The 16,577-nt window shown below is 34.5% G+C and overlaps 3 protein-coding genes across 3 annotated transcripts; 2 read left to right on the plus strand and 1 right to left on the minus strand.

The window, feature by feature from the left end:
• Positions 1-348: 348 nt before the first annotated feature.
• On the minus strand, positions 349-2,535 carry LOC105973978 (putative E3 ubiquitin-protein ligase SINA-like 6). Its single transcript, XM_012999024.2, has 2 exons — positions 1,943-2,535; positions 349-1,309 (listed from the first exon to the last, which is right to left on the minus strand). Exons 1-2 carry the CDS (start codon positions 2,399-2,401, stop codon positions 632-634), a joined length of 1,137 nt encoding a protein of 378 aa, XP_012854478.2. The 5' UTR covers positions 2,402-2,535; the 3' UTR covers positions 349-631.
• A 5,257-nt stretch (positions 2,536-7,792) lies between these two features.
• On the plus strand, positions 7,793-9,752 carry LOC105973987 (protein PIN-LIKES 2). Its single transcript, XM_012999034.2, has 2 exons — positions 7,793-7,843; positions 7,969-9,752. Exon 2 carries the CDS (start codon positions 8,245-8,247, stop codon positions 9,616-9,618), a length of 1,374 nt encoding a protein of 457 aa, XP_012854488.2. The 5' UTR covers positions 7,793-7,843; positions 7,969-8,244; the 3' UTR covers positions 9,619-9,752.
• A 3,838-nt stretch (positions 9,753-13,590) lies between these two features.
• LOC105975967 (uncharacterized) lies at positions 13,591-16,119 on the plus strand. Its single transcript, XM_088821693.1, has 8 exons — positions 13,591-14,051; positions 14,393-14,703; positions 14,835-14,906; positions 15,057-15,124; positions 15,221-15,371; positions 15,486-15,566; positions 15,654-15,746; positions 15,831-16,119. The coding sequence occupies exons 2-8, from the start codon at positions 14,440-14,442 to the stop codon at positions 15,906-15,908; spliced, it is 807 nt and encodes a 268-aa protein (XP_088677819.1). The 5' UTR covers positions 13,591-14,051; positions 14,393-14,439; the 3' UTR covers positions 15,909-16,119.
• The last annotated feature ends 458 nt before the right edge of the window (positions 16,120-16,577 follow it).

The following is a 16,577-nucleotide window of genomic DNA, read 5'->3' on the forward strand; positions in this document are numbered from 1 at the left end:
TTATCATTGTACTGTTGTGAAAAGTGCTTTAGTGTTTGCTTTCATTTTCCTTCAGTGCTTTTTTTCAATTATTTATTCATAATTGATTCTTCTTCCATCATTCTACTATGACTCTCTATTCTTAATCACCATATTGTATTTCTGAGTTTTTTTTAAATTGTTTTTCAAATCTTGAATTGGACTTCATTTCAGCTAAAACATGCATGAAATCATGGCTTTAGTTAAGCTCTTTTTTGTTTTTCCAACACTTGTTTAATTAATATTATAGCTCGTCGAAACAAAGCCACGAAGAAAATATAGCACGTCGAAAAGATATTAGAAATAAAACAGAGTTCAAGAATCAAGACATAAATCGAAGAAATCCATCTTCAGCTTAAGTAAAGTAACCTGACAGAATCACAATTCCGATAGCCCGTATACACCGAAAGAACCAAATAAGTTATACGGGATTTCAACGAATTCAAACAGAGGTTTTCACTTAGGTTTACTACAAATTGAGAAGACAAATGATGTCAAAACATAAATATACATCGATTACACTACACCATTTACACTAACTACACACAAGAGAAGCCCCGACAAAATTAGAATTTTTTCTTAGGAATCTTGAAGAGCGGGACAAATGGAAATGTCAACTAGCAAGGAAAGGTACCTTCCGTATCATAACTTCCAACACGAGTTTTCCGTTTGTCCGCATAAAATCACTAGGAACTAGAAGATATGCTGTTGCAGGCTCCCCAGGCCTGAATATTGGCATGGATTCTACGCGTGTTTTGAGTTTGATTGAGCTATCCGCCTCGTAAGCTGAAGTTGCTGTAAGGCTGTACGAGAATTCCCTCTTTGCTGAACTTGGTGCAACACGAACAACATTGACAGAACTCCCACCGGCCAAAACACAACGATTAACGATAAAAAGTATATCCCTGCTCCTTTCTCGAAGAAAAACATGCTTTGTGTTACTATCATAAAACTCTACGGTAAAGACGGTGTCGAAACAGAAATTTGTGGCGGCTAGTGGATGGCGTGTAGCAAAGTGCGCGTACAAGCTCTTAGACATGCCTACATAGTCGCAGCGAATGTGAGGGCATGAACAAGGAGCATAAACGCATGTCCTCTCGTGATCGAGTTTCTTGCTGTAGTTTAATGTGGCTGGGCACCCGTGCAGCATATTTCGACATCTGATGAGCACTGACTCTACAACCCTCTCGATTGCCCTGCAGCGGTTGTACCCGATTGGCCATTGGCAACTTGCACATTTCTTGTGCATTGAGTTGCAGCATGATTCGCATGCTATATGTCCATTCTCACACTGCATTAAAAACGTGAGATGGATACGTATTAAGATCAAGCAGAGATAGTTCGGCATTGCATGTATATGTATATAGCTCAAGTTCATGAATGTATATGTTCTCTTGAACAGAAAAAAATTCCACGATATATTGTTACAAAATTCACCAAGAGTGGATTTTTACGACACTTCAATGGTCGACCTTCAAATAAATTCTTACCTGAACTTACACGAAACTCGAAGATCCAAAAGCTTTAGAAAAACACTAGTGAAAAAGAGGTTAGAAGATTCAAAGAATCAAACTTTACTTTCACAACATGATATTAAACGGATAAATTTCAGAAATCTTCGAAATTGAGACCATCCCTTACTCTAAAAAATCATTATAGAAAATAGTACCTACTTAAATTAAACTAATTTCTTATCACAACTGCAATAAATCCTGATGAAACCTCAATATCGATAACTACTTATAGAGTTAAGTAACCAAACAACAGCGGATAAACAGAGATTAAAACTGTTTCTAAACTCACCATCAAATTTGTTTTTTTTACAGTTCACTTAATCGAACAATCATCGATGAATTCAAACAGGAAATTCACTTGTTAAAGAATGAGAAATAATGAAAACAAACAGGAAAAAAAATGAGGGCACCTGATAGATGGGGGCGCAGAGGGGGTCAAAACAAATGGGGCAATCCAGGGCGTCTTTATCCGTTATGGTTACGGTGATTGACCCAGTGTCCCCCTCCGAGTCAACTCGTGCTTCAGTGGCTTGTACCTCGCAGTCATCTGCATCTGATTCCTCTTCTGAAGCTGCCGGGGAATCCGACGGCGGATGATCCGATTCCTCCTCCTCGCTTTCCTCTTCAAATTCTTCTTCTTCTTCAATTGGATCCTCTGGCGGAAGCGGAGGAGCAGATGAGGTGGAGGCCTTGGCGCGGTCGCCGGAATTGGGGGTGGACGCAGCGGCGGCGTTGGGGGGTTTGCCGGAATCGGAAACCGGATCGGCGATTCGGGGCTTTTTGGACGAGCGCCGATCGTTGGGTCTCTCCTCTTCATTTTCGTCTTCGTCTCCGCCCACAGAAAACCTAGCCATTTTGGTATTCTGCATCTGCTGAAGAATAGGAATAAAACCATAAACGAAATTGGATAAAACTCACCAGTCACCATCTTAGTGAGTAGTTAATTGCATTTTACCCCCTCTAAATTTTCTATATTTGCTTATTAAGACAGCCTTGTTCTTTCTATAAATAGTTTAGAGGCCCCGGATGTTGTGGGAACCTTACAAATTGCACCACAACATATAGAGAACATATGGTGATTGGTGATTTTCATTTTTTTAAGGGTAAATACGAAACTCCCCTGAACTTAGGCTAAATAACGAAAAACACGTACCCCACCTATCCGAATAACCAAAATCTCCCTTTGATTAACTGTAGATCGAGTTTTTTAACAGAAAATGTATACAGTTTATTATACCTTCTGTAAAATAGGTGAGAAATAAAAGAAAATATATGAAATTGGGCAAAGTTTATTCTCTAAAATAAAAAATAAATCCGCGAAGAGTCACAATGTAAGGGGTTGGTGTAAGGCGGAAACAAACCTTAAAGATTTTTTGGTAATTACGAATAGGTGGAGGTGGTTTTTGTAATTTAATCTAAGTTCAAGGTTTTTTTTGTAATTTATCCTTTTTCAATTACTTTTGTAACTTGTAATTAAGATGGGAAATTCTCACCAAAAAATTGGACCTTGCACCAAAGGCGAAATCCCTCGCCCCCAAGGCCCCCTCCCTTGGCCCGACAAGGATTGATGGACCAAAAAATTGTAGATATTTGTATTTGGTATGCATGTTAGTTTTTTTCCACTTAATGATGCGGAATATATTTCATATTTTTGTTTGAACTAAATCTTATCAATTGTAAAAAAAGGTGTTATTTACACCTCTAAGGTATCTTAATTCATCATCAAAGTATATAAAATGGCATAAATATCCCTTAAATTTATAATTCTCACCACCCTTTCTTATATTTGTTTAACCATGATTAGGGGTGAAAGTCGGATGGATCGGATCGGAATTAGCCTTTTCGGAAAATTTCCAAAAAAATTCGGAAGTACAAAATCAATTCCAATTCCAATTCCGAAATTTTCGGAATCTAAAAATTCATTCCAATTCCAAAAGGCCCGGAAATTTCGGAATTTCGGAAAAAAATCGGAAATCACATAAGTTTTAAAATTTCAAAACTTAGCCGAAATTTTCTAAAATGTTCATACTTTTTCGAAAATAAGAGCATCCACGTCGATAAAAGTAAAACTAATAACTACTAAATTTCAGTTCAAAAATAAAAATAAAAATAAACACCGCATAATATCCAATAAAACTTCTAACAACAATTCATTATGTCAAAATCCTAAAACAAAACTTATACGTGTATTTTTCGGAAAATAAGTATTATATAATATATACTATTTATAGGTGTATTTTACGGAAAAAAATCGGAATTTTTCGGAATTAATTTCGGAATTAAATCGGATCGGAAATCGGAAATTCCAAATTTATTTTAGATAATTCCAATTCCAATCCAAAAAAATCGGAAAATTTCGGAAATCGGAATTTCGGAAGTCGGAACGAAAAAAGTTGTTCCAAAATCGGAACTTTTCGGATCGGAACCGGCGGAAATTGGAAAATCCGTTCCAACTTGCACCCCTAACCATGATGTGTTTAAGTTATTTCTATTTTATTTTATTTTATTTTTTATCATTTTTTTAATTTTTTGCAATGAAAATTTTATTACAAGATATTTAAACTTTTATATCAGATAACATACAAATTATATAATTTTTTTAGGAAACGAAATTATATTAAGCCACATTCGCCAAATCTGCAGGAAGTTCAGAACCTTCCATACAAGCACTCTTAATTTATTTCTCAAAAAAAGTGAATTCATACTCTTTTTGACCTTCAAAAATGTTTTTCTCGGATGAAAGTATTATTCACTTAAGGTGGAGAGAGTGAGATTTTGCGGTAAAGATTCCAATGAAAATGGTGGGGGTTTTTTATAAATATTTTAATTAGTTTAGTGGTGGATGGTTTATAAATTTGTAAAAATATATAGGTGAAAGAAGAAGAAAGGGGCAAAATGGAAAATATATTTAATTTGGTAGAGGAATAAGTAGTTATTATCAACCTCGTCCGATAAATGGTCGACTAAATGATTCGAGAAGAGTTGGCTAATCATAGTCGACTAGTTATTGTATTTTCTCTATCGAAAAATCCAGTCCACCTTTAGTCGACTAGTAAAGTAGTAACTAGTCGACTATTTTTTTATGTATAGTTGTATTTCTTTATTTATTATGTTGTCTTGTTCATTTTTTTTGAAGGAATTATGTTGTTTTATTCTATTTAAAGTATGAACCAATACGGTCTAGTATATGATACACGACCTACACTTGATGAAATACAATCGATATCCTTTTTACTTATAATTTACAAACAACCATACAATCAAACATATATACATATAGTGTATACGAATCAATGTACGTGGTGGAACATAACTCGATAAAAGTTGTCATATAAAACATCGAGCAAACTGGTTAAACCATAATATCATGCTTTATATTCTCTTTCGAATTAGAAAGTACGCAGCTTACGGTAGCTATCGCACCATTACTCTCAATTATATCGGCCAAATTTTAAGTCTCCACGATTCGACTTTCTTTGGTAAGGGTCCATGCCTCTCCTTTTACTCCACGCACAAGACAATTTATCTATGTTAGTAAGCAAAAAATAAAATGAAATTTATAGCTAATTAATATCAATTAAAAAAAAAAAAACCCACTTTTAAATATTAACTTGAAATAAAGCTTGAGAAGGCAAATCAAACTTGTAAAATTAGTAACATGCCTAATTAATCATTTAATTAATTAATTAATTAATGCATATCGAATGTGTAATGAGTTTTGTTTGTTGCTTCAAGTGTTCAACCACATTATTAGTTGGGATGACGACCTTCTTTTGGACCTCCCATGCCATTCTAAAAAAGGAAAAGGAAAAAAACAAACAAACATTAATAGATATAAGCCCCTTTTCAGTTTTCACGGTCTTGTAGATGCTACATCTGATGAAATATATATAACAGATGATTTGAACCATTGGTCTACACATAATGATACGCACCTATGTATACATACAGTTATGGTGCAAAATCACCCATTGTATTTCACCGAGTGTACCATCTCATAAATCAGTTTTCACCGTTTGATTCATGGATATGTGTTTCGTTCATATATATATATTATACCAAAATATTTACCAAAGATAATTAGGGGTAAAATTGAAAAAATTACACCACTTAAAATAGTCTCTATAATATGTTACGTACACCAAGTGAAATACACCGAGTAGATCTTTACCATGGATATACACACAGACACACCCACCCTCATCAGTGTGTATAGATTAACGACAAAATCAACCTGATGTAACATTCACCGTGTGTAGCATATAAATAACCACTTAAAATATATAGCATTTGGATAAGAAACCATGGATAGTGAATTAGAGTTCCTCACGCAATTAAATAAATTCCTTGATGCACCTTAAGGTTTCATCATCCCTCCTTTTCCCCCCCTTTTTGGGTAAAAAAATAATATGCAAAAAGTTCCTTCAAAGCAACTCCATAAATTCAAGAAAAAAAAAAAACCTATTAAAGCAATTGTATTCCCATTCCCACTCTACCATATTAAGCCACGTACATTTTTTTCTTGCATCTCTATATATATACCACAAAACCCTTTCATTTCTTGATTATTTCCCACTTGTTAAATTAAAATTATATATAGTTATCATGGATATTGCAACTACTTTCTTCCCATCTAATAACCCTAGATTATTCTCTTACAAAATTAATCCCTCTAATTATTACCACAAAAGAAGATTAATCAATAATGGGTTCAACTTTGTCAAAGCAAAGCAAGGCGATCAAGAAAGTGATCATGAGAGAAAATCCATTATTGATGAAAGCAATATGATTGTCTTGAAGATGAGGATCAAGAAAATGAAGATGTTGGAGAGCAATAATAATAACAATAAGGAAGGGGCGGCGGCCCCCTCTTCGGATTGGAACGAGTGGGAGAAGAAAATCTTTACGCACTACCATGAGGGCGTTTGCGACTCGATGGAGTTGTTGCAGTCGTATTTGATGAATACGAGACCGAGTTTGGCTTTGGGCGCGCTCGTGTTGTTAGCTATGAGCGTTCCTTTTTCGAGTTCCGTGGTGATGGTTAATGCACTAAAGGTTGCTAGAGGATTGTTAGCTGGTTGTCATGTGTGTATTGATATTGATTTTTAGGGTCATATATATATATATATATATATATTTTAGGGGCTATGTTATGTGTGCTTAAAGTATGTGCTTAAAGTATGATATATGAGTACTTATATTCATCATTTGTATTAATTATCTCACCTTGTAACATAATAAATTGTTAGACCAGATGTGAAATCGGGGATGTATATATAATATATTGATTGATGTATAAAATATATAAAGAGTAAGTATACAAAAGAAGATTATAATGTATTAATTATCTCACCTTGTATACAAAAGAAGATTATAATGTATTAATTATCTAAGGAAAAAAAAAGGGTAATTAATTAATTCTATATGTGATAGACTTTTTAGTTTTTATCAATTTTTTCTTCAAAGTAATGACTGATTTGTACGTTTAGATATACAAATTTGACTTATTTAGTGTATTTTTACTATAAATAATATAATATAAAGTACTACATTATACAATACAAATCGATACATGGTTGATTCTATTTTATTTCAGATGTAAAAATATTATTCAAAATGATAAGAAAATAAATATTTTTTCCTATAAAACACCAGTGATCGAAATATACATTATTTAAAAAATAAAAAAATAAATATTGAGAGTGAATCTTGAAAATTTTATTTAATAATTGAAGCCTCAAGAGAGAGAGAGAGATGCCGTGTCGGTATCAAACTCTGCTTTTTATTTACTTTCATCAATTAATAAATAATAAATACATAAATAAACAAAACAGAAATATTGGACTGTAGTGTTAGGTGGTCGAAAAGATTCTAGGGCAAATTACGGCCACCCCTGAGATATGTTTAAATTACGAAAAAACCTCTTTTGTTTGGGTAATTACAACCACCCCTTCCTTTTAAATATTTTTACGTAAAATTTATGTAATTCGGTTATTTATCGAACCAAATCGTATATTTGGTTCGGTAAACGGTATGAAATGTTGGCATACTGAAATTTTGGTTCGATTTTACCGAATTAACATCCCTAAATTTACCTATTGAGGGGTCTTTTCATAAGATAAATACATAGTTGAGGGGTGGCTGTAATTACCCAAACAGAAGGAGGTTTTTCGTAATTTAATCATAGCTCAGGGGTGGCCGTAATTTGCCCAAGATTCTAATTGGCATATCAATTCATCATTCTCTCTCTCTCTCTCTTCCTCCTTCTCCTTCTCCAATCTGAACTCTGTGCCAACTTCCCAATTCCTATTGTAAGTAACTTTCTCTCTCTACTCTCTCTCTACTCTCTCTCCCTCTCTATATATATATATCTATCTATACATATAATTAACGCACCGTCTTCAATTTGTTCGCTGTATTATCAACAAAATTACAGCTCCAATCAACCCTGCAATTCTCTTTCTTCTCCGATTTTTCATCTCTGCAATTTCTGCTCTGCTCATAAATTTAAACTTTTTTTCTGTACTCTGTTTCAATTTCACCTGCAATTGATTCCCCTACACCTCTAAATTCCCCCTTTTTATCCCATCAGTTTCACGTATTCAAACATTCAATCAAACTCCTTAGTATCTGAATCGTAGAAACCCCCCAAAAAAAAAAAAACACGGTCTAAAGCTCCAATCTTTAATTAGGGTTTCCGCAATTTCCTCCAATGGAGTCGCTGATTATCCAAAACCAAAACCAAAACAACAACGTGCGTTCCACAAGTGAAGAACTAATCCTCTCCGTTCTGCCATTACTGAAACTCATCTCCCTCACTCTGGTCGGTTTAATCCTCGCCCACCCGAAAACCCAACTTGTACCCAGCGCCACTTTCAAGCTTCTAAGCAAGCTCGTATTCGCCCTATTCTTACCCTGCATGATATTCATCCACCTCGGAGAAACCATAACCCTCGATAATTTCGTCCGGTGGTGGTTCATACCGGTCAACGTCCTTCTCAGCACCGCCATCGGTTGCCTGCTAGGGTTCGTAGTCGCCAAAATCTGCCGGACCCCGCCCGAGTACGTCCGGTTCACGATCATCATGACTGCATTCGGAAATACCGGAAACCTCCCCCTCGCCATAGTTGGTTCCATTTGCCACAACTCGGAAAACCCGTTCGGCCCGAATTGCCACGCGACCGGTACGGCTTATGTTTCCTTCGGCCAATGTGTGGCGGTGCTTCTTGTTTACACCCTCGTTTACCACATGATGGAGCCTCCGATGGAGTACTACGATGTAGTCGAAGATGGCACCGAAATTACCGAACAAGTCCCTACGAACGACCTAAGTAGACCCCTCCTAGTCGAAGCGGAGTGGCCCGGAATGGAAGATAGAGAAACCGAGCATTGCAAAACACCGTTGATCGCTAGGGTTTTTGCTACCGCATCTAACGTATCCATTCCCGATCCAGATTCATTAGAAGAAGGAGGTGCGCCGGATCACAATAACCCGAGCAGCCCGAAATCGATTAGGTGTTTGGCGGAGCCAAGAATGGTGAGGAGAATAAGAATCGTGGCGGAAAAAACTCCGATTCTTCACATTCTCCAACCGCCAATGTTCGCTACACTATTGGCTTTCTTTGTAGGTATGGTTCCTCCAATAAAATCAATGGTTTACGGCGACGATGCGCCACTCTTGTTTATAACCGACAGCTTGGAGATTTTGGCGGGAGCTATGGTGCCTTCGGTCATGCTTGTTCTTGGAGGAATGCTTGCAGAGGGGCCGAACGAATCGAGACTCGGAATGAGAACCACGATCGGTGTGATTGTGGCGAGGCTTTTGGTGCTGCCGTTGTTCGGATTAGGGGTTGTTTGTTTGGCGGATAAATTCGGATTCTTGATACAGGGTGACCAGATGTACCGGTTCGTGCTTCTTTTGCAGTACACCACGCCGAGTGCGATTCTGTTGGGGGCGGTCGCTAGGCTGAGGGGGTACGCGGTTAGCGAGGCTTCGGCGTTGCTGTTTTGGCAGCATATATTTGCTGTCTTCTCTTTGGCATTGTATGTTATAATTTACTTCAAGATCTTGTTTGCTTATGTTTGAGGTTGGTTTTTTGTGTCGTCGTCTTGTCTTAAGATGTATATTGGGAATTATTAATAGTTTAATTATAAATTATGTGACTATTCTAATTTATTTGGGAAGAAAGAATAATCCCAGATTATGGGAGGGTTGTCCTACACTGTTATAATGTTGTTTAATTGCTTGATTTCATTTCCTATACTTTTTCATAGACTATTAAATTTTTTTTTCTGATTGACTATTGAGGAATGATAATGGATTAATCTATTGACTCGGAATACTAAATTAATTATAAACAATCTTCACCATTAATTATAATTCTAACATGCATGATCAATCTACGATACTTGCTCCAAATTCTCTCCTAATTTTTCGTACAAAGACTCGTTCTAGAACTTGCCGCGGAATTTTGTCCGTGTTTCTTGTTTATTTTTTGTGTCATTTCATCTCCTTGCCTTCTACAATCTCGAACTTTCTTTCTTCTCCTACACAGTCAATTAAACAATATATTAACGCATTTATCGTATCAAATCGCACAAAAGTCCAATTTAAAATACTTGAAAATTTAGTGCAACAAAAGGCTATTTCAAACATCTTAATTGTCATATCATAACTTCATTTAATGATGCTAATGAAGCAACTAATAAAAAAAAAAAATTAGAGTAAAAATTAGGTGTAAATATAGATAGAGATGAGATCTTATATATAAAACGAAGATATTTTGAACTAAAACCTAGACCTAAATCTAGGGTTAATTTTGTAAATTAATAAATATCAAATTTAACCATTAATTAATTTATAATATGAACACTAACTCCTATATTTAAATATACCGTAAGTATTTCTAATTATTTATATTTATATTTTTTTTATTTTTCTTCTCCATTCTAACCACCCACTAAACCCCCCACTAATTCATCATGGTAGAAGTTATCACACCATGATCTCAACCCCTACCAATTTCATTTTTCTATTTAAACTCATGAGAACTCCACAAAAAATCACATTCTTTTTGCCAAGCTGCTTCTTCTTTCTCATTTAAAATTTTGTTCGTCTTCTTCTTCGTTTATATAATAATTGTGTTATGCCGTTTATTTATTTATTTTTGCATTTGTGTTTGACGTATTGTAAATTTCTTTTGCAGCACGCCTGTTCGTGTCAACAATAATTCGTGGTTGGAGCGAACTACTCACGCAATTCGGTAGAAGAAAAAAAATTATGTCAGACAATATTTATTATGTGCTTCTGTTAGTCCAAAGCTTTTATTTTTGCTATAATTTATTTATAATATTTAAGTTTTATAACTTACAAGACTTTGTTGCTATATTTTAATTCGTTCGAGATGTTGCATCCCTATTTTAAGATTAATGCATTTTTTTGTTTTCTCTAGACCATTATTTGAAGCTACTCAGCAATTCTAGGACATTAAACGAGAAAAATTCAGTAAAGAAGAGAAGAAACCATCATCATCTCACATCATACACCAAATGTTTGGCAACATGTTGTACATCACAAACATTCATGTTAGGCTCATGTAATTATGCGAACTTATTATTTTGCATTATGGTGTATTTGTGCTATTTTATTGACAGACTATATGCCTCGCAATTAGTTGGTTGTTTACATTTTCGTTGTCATGTGTATGGGTTTTGTATATGCCATAATACGTTTATAAGTTTTGTCTTTATTAGAATTTCTTTATTATCATGTATTTTAATAATTCATCATGCCCTTTTTCTTTAAGTTGTTTAATAGTTAGTATTGCTTTTACTCTTCTTTCTTCGTAGCAACTCTAATGGAGGAATCTATAGGAGAATTAAATGGTATAACTTCTATTATAATACTACAAAACTTAAATTTTCATCTTCAATGGTGGAATTAAATAGGTAACTATTTTGATATTCAACTTCTGAAGATGTAAAAGTGCATCTTGGAAAAAAAAGGAATCAAAACATTAACTACCCAAAAAACCTATCATGAATTTTTATGGGTCAATTTTAAATATATTTATACTTATATTTAAAATTTGACGATCCATTTAATGCTCGCAGTTGGATTATATGAGTATCAAAATATAAAATGAGATTCAAATAAATATTTAACGATCTATTTCAATGTTGTACCATTGGAATTGCTCTCATATTTATTTAGAAGAATAAGGAGGGGGAGGAGGAGGAGGAGGAAGCAACATGGAGAAGGAGGAAGAGAAGGAGGAGGAAGCAACAGGAAGAAGGATGAGGAGAAAGAAGAAGAAGCATGAGGAGAATGAGAAAAAGGAAGAAGCAGAAAGAAAGAGAATGAGAAGAAGAAAGAGAATGAGAAGAAGAAAGAGAAAGAAGAAAAAGAGAAAGAAGGAGAAGAAGAAAAAGAAGAAGAATAAGAAAAGGAAGGAAGATGTAGAAAAAGAACTAGAAGAACAATAAAGAAGAAGCAGGAAGAAGGAAGAAGAAGAAGGGAGAAAAAGCAGGGGGAAGAAGTAGTAGTAGTCGTGCGAGGGAGGTTTTGTGAAAAAGAAACAGAGGGGTGCAATGGATTTGTGCGTGTGGTATTAAAGAAATAAAATTGAGACTTTTTATGTTTTGTGATATTAATTTTCATCAAGGCTATAAATGCCATTACCTATTTAATATTTAGGCGGTATGCTATTGAAGTGAGAAACAATTGATATTTGAAATAGCCATACCCTTTGTTACATTTGAATTATTTATTGTTTAACATGTATTTTATATATTGACAGTCAGTGTGTGTGTGTGTATATATGCGACAATAAAATAAGGCAATGTTGTCGTAACCGGATCGGACCAGCCGGTCCGACCGGTTCGACCGCAAACCGCCAACTATACGGTCTGGTTCTACAACAGAAACCGGAAAATTCATAAACTGGGTCAGTATATCAAAACCCCGCTTCGACTGGTAGACTCGGAAACCAGTTAACGAACCGGGTTTAGCCTATAACAGTGGTAGATGGTCGGATTTGGGCTGAGGATCACTGTGGTGGTTGGATCTGGGCGTGGGATTGCCGTCGATAGTTGGATCTGGGTCGTATGTGATTCAATCGAAGTTGTGGTTGGGCTAGATCAGTGGGCTGAAGAAAAAACAAAGCTGAGCAGAAGAGATGAATTGAAGCCTGGAGATGGAGAAAAAAACGAAGAGAAATAGGAGTAGATGAGGCATATGATGTTTCCTCTGAACATGGAGAAAAGAAGAAAAAAAGAACAAAAGGTTGCAGAATGAAGAAGAAGAAGAAGAAAGAAATGTTGGGGGTGGGGTAGGTGAGTGAAGATGGAAGAATGAGAGGGAGAAAAAATGGTATATTAAGATTGTATTATAAATATTGGAATAAAAATGTGAAATAACAAGAGGAATACATAACAAATACATAGAGAACAATATTTTTATATTTATAAAAATAGTAAAATAATTTAAAAAAAAAATTGAAAAATGAAAATACTCATGTTGACCCCGGCTGAATCGGTCCAACCGTGACCCGCCTATCCGATTTTGTGTCCGGTCCGGTTATAATAATATTGAAATAAGGTGATAGCAGTGTAATTTGAATTTCACAGATATAGATTTTTTATACAATTTGTACTATCATTTATTTCAAACAGTTACCTTTTTTTCCTTTGTTGAAAGCGACCCCGTGCAACGCACGGGCACGATTACTAGTATGATTGAAAAATAAGAGATTGATCTTGAGAAGATTGTACGGAGTTAGTTTGGTTTAAATTTTGAACCTTTTTATGATTACAAAATTAGAAGAGGAGAAAATAATAATAATAATAATAATAATAATAATAATAATAATAATAATAATAATAATAATAATAATAATAATAATAATAATAATAATAATAATAATAATAATAATTTTTTTTTTCGTGGGGGCTAGAAACTTAATCATCAACCATTGGGCAAAGTGTAAGTATATTTTATATCAAAATTAATTAATTGCTAGTTACCAAACACAACCTTAGGTAAATAAAAAAAAAAGGTGAATGAGAATGACAAATCATCAGAAGTTAAAAGCAAAAGCTGTTAAATTAATGACAATCATTAAACAAGATAACGATACGGACTTCAAATTTGTTTGGCAGCAAATTCTGACGGCAAAACCTGAAAAAGTGTTCGCGAGTGGGGGAGAAAATCGTGCCATTTGTGTACCACGTTTGATTGTGGGCGCGTGGAGAAAGTGGGAGTCGAAAATTTGATACACACAGAGTGAGAGAATGTGTGTGTGTGTATATATATAGCAGATGTACGTATATATATGCGACATGGGATTGGGTCGTGGGTTGAAGAATTTTCTCAGAGGAATGGCAACAAATCTCAGCATATAAAAAGCAAACCCTAAACACAAAACTGATAGTTCATTTAAGTTTTTTTCTCTGAAGTTTAATTAGGGTTCGTTCGTTCGTTCTGCTCTGCGGAAATTGGAAAACCTCATCACCTTTCTTGTAAGCTTTCCTTCTCTTTTTCTTTCATTTTTTTTTGAAGAATTTAGAATCATGTTTCTGTTCTTTACCTGGTTTCGATTTCGGGTTTCGCGTTTCGGGTTTGAGAAGTTTAATTGCTATACTGTATTTCCCCCCTTTTTGCCTATATTTGATGAAACAATTAATTATATAGTGTCACTTCTACCTTCAATTTGTTCTTCTTCTCTGTATTATGTTTTCGGGTTTCGGGTTTCGGGTTTCGGGTTTGTTACTAATTACGTTTTTCTTTTTTTTTATTTTACTGATCTTTACTAATGAAGCTTTTAATCCCGTTATTATGTTTGCTAAACTAAACTTTGTAGGTACTATTTTGTATGAGATTGTGAAAAGGCTTGTGTATTTTTCAAGAATGGGGGATCATTTCGTGATAATCGTTGATCGGCTCATTACTGAATCAACCCTAGAAACCGCTATCCAGAATAAAAACCGGTTGCAACAAAATGCGGATGCCTCACCCTCTGTTTGTGAACACGTGGCAACTAATTTTTCCTCAGATGGGATAAATTTCAATGTAAAATCGACACCGACAAAATTAGGAGAATGTAGAATTTGTCACGACGAAGATGAAGAATCGAACATGGAGGTGCCCTGTTTTTGTCGTGGCACTTTAAAGGTTAAATCTGAAAAAAACTTTGCACTTGAAATCTTGTTTAGTTCGTCTTCATTTTTATTTTTTATTATCCATATTTCCTGAAAAATATGAATAAATGTATTAATTTTTTTTTTATAATTTCGTTTTTGCAGTATGCTCATCGTAAGTGCGTGCAAAGATGGTGCAATGAGAAAGGAGATATCACGTGTGAGATTTGCCATCAGGTATGCTTCGTGTAAAGTCCAAACTTGTGGCCTTCAATTTCTATTTATTTTATATTGCACTGCGATTTACCGTTTTCATTACAAAAATAGTTATACGTGTACCAATTTATTTACCTTATCGAAGCGATTTGATTAATTATGACGATGCAGCTTTTCAAGCCAAGTTATACAGCACCGCCTCCTCTTTTTCATTACGGTGGGATTCCGATGAATTTCAGGTCTTACAACTTAATTATTTTTCAATCTTTTTAATTGTGAAGTATATTTAATCATTTTTATTAATTGGAATGTCGAAATTCAATGTGACGTTTCAGGGGAAATTGGGAGATATCTAGAAGAGATTTGTATTATCCTCAAATTGTATCAACGGATTCTACCAACGGGAATTTTCTGGATCCAAACTTTGACCACTATCCATTACTCACTTCAAAAAGCTTGATATGCTGTCGAATAATTGCCATGATTGTATATATCTCTCTCTCTCGTTTTCTGTTTTAAATAAATCTACCGATTAATTAAATGATACCGTTTCATTTCAACAAGCTAATATTTTTTTTTTCATTTTTTTTCTAAATACAGTTTTTTATTCTTCTACTGCTACATCATACCCTACCGTTCTTGATATACGGGGCTGGTGAATACTCTGTTTCCTTGGTTATAGTGAGTTTTTGCCCCGCTTAATTATTTTCATATATTCGCCCATTTTCTTTTAGCAGAGTAAATAAAACTATTTAATTTATTTTGCAGTTACTGATATTGCGAACAATCGGAATCCTTTTGTCGATCTATATCATGGTTTTAGCATTAAAAGCTATACAGAGCAATAGGCGAAGCCGACAGGTAAATAAGTTAAATATGGCTTTTCTGCGTTGCGTTTTTTTTTTCTTTTCCTTTTTCTAAATAATCTTGATTTTTTGGTGCCAGGATTTTCACGTTCCCTCGCCTGCTACATCCGATGGAGAGAACGAATTGCGAGGAGCACGCGTGATTCAAGTTCTGTAATCGTAATTTTCCAGCCCATTGTGCAATGCCTTGTTTAACACCAAAGTAGTTTAATTTATTCTGGATGCTACATTTGTAAATATTTCCAACTCAAATCATCATATTGCCCCTTGTAAATATAAAATCATTTTTTTACTTTGCCATTTTATTTTAATATTCTATTAAAGATGATTTATTTATTTATTTTTAACAAATTACATTATTTCCATTATTTAGGTTCACAATGTATCGAATTTTTATATATTCAAACAAATAAAAAGCAATGTTACATATTCATCTAATCTTCTTATATTTTATAATCTTAATTTTATAATGTTCTATGATCATATATTCAGGGCATACTATATTTAATTTTTCTGCCTTGGTCAGCCAAGTTTCAAAGCAAAACGAGACGAAGAATTGTTTCGATTTCTTCAACTTGTGGGCATGTTTTGTGTCACTTCGGGGCTCACTTCTCTCAGTTGCATTTTTTTTTTGTGCTGCATTATTACTTCACTATCACTTCATCTAATCAACCAGTAACTTCACCCAACTCAACAAACATAATTTCATTCTGGGCGATGAATTTGAAAACGTTGCCATTGTATTACATATTCCATAATTTTCCTTTTTTACGATTAGTTAGCCAAAACAAAATCAAGCCACGTTGAATACAATACTTATACGACC

Source organism: Erythranthe guttata, chromosome 8 (assembly GCF_056151865.1).
Source record: "Erythranthe guttata isolate IM_541 chromosome 8, IM_541, whole genome shotgun sequence".
Classification (NCBI taxonomy): domain Eukaryota; kingdom Viridiplantae; phylum Streptophyta; class Magnoliopsida; order Lamiales; family Phrymaceae; genus Erythranthe; species Erythranthe guttata.

Excerpts from the sequence above, each read along its gene's own strand:
- LOC105975967 (XM_088821693.1), top strand. The coding sequence starts at position 14,440 with ATGGGGGATCATTTCGTGATAATCGTTGATCGGCTCATTACTGAATCA. Across the intron at positions 15,125-15,220 it reads GGGATTCCGATGAATTTCAG|GGGAAATTGGGAGATATCTA; the intron begins GTCTTACAACTT and ends GTGACGTTTCAG. Across the intron at positions 15,567-15,653 it reads ACTCTGTTTCCTTGGTTATA|TTACTGATATTGCGAACAAT; the intron begins GTGAGTTTTTGC and ends TTTATTTTGCAG.
- LOC105973987 (XM_012999034.2), top strand. The coding sequence starts at position 8,245 with ATGGAGTCGCTGATTATCCAAAACCAAAACCAAAACAACAACGTGCGT.
- LOC105973978 (XM_012999024.2), bottom strand. The coding sequence starts at position 2,401 with ATGCAGAATACCAAAATGGCTAGGTTTTCTGTGGGCGGAGACGAAGAC. Across the intron at positions 1,310-1,942 it reads TCTGCGCCCCCATCTATCAG|TGTGAGAATGGACATATAGC; the intron begins GTGCCCTCATTT and ends TTTTTAATGCAG.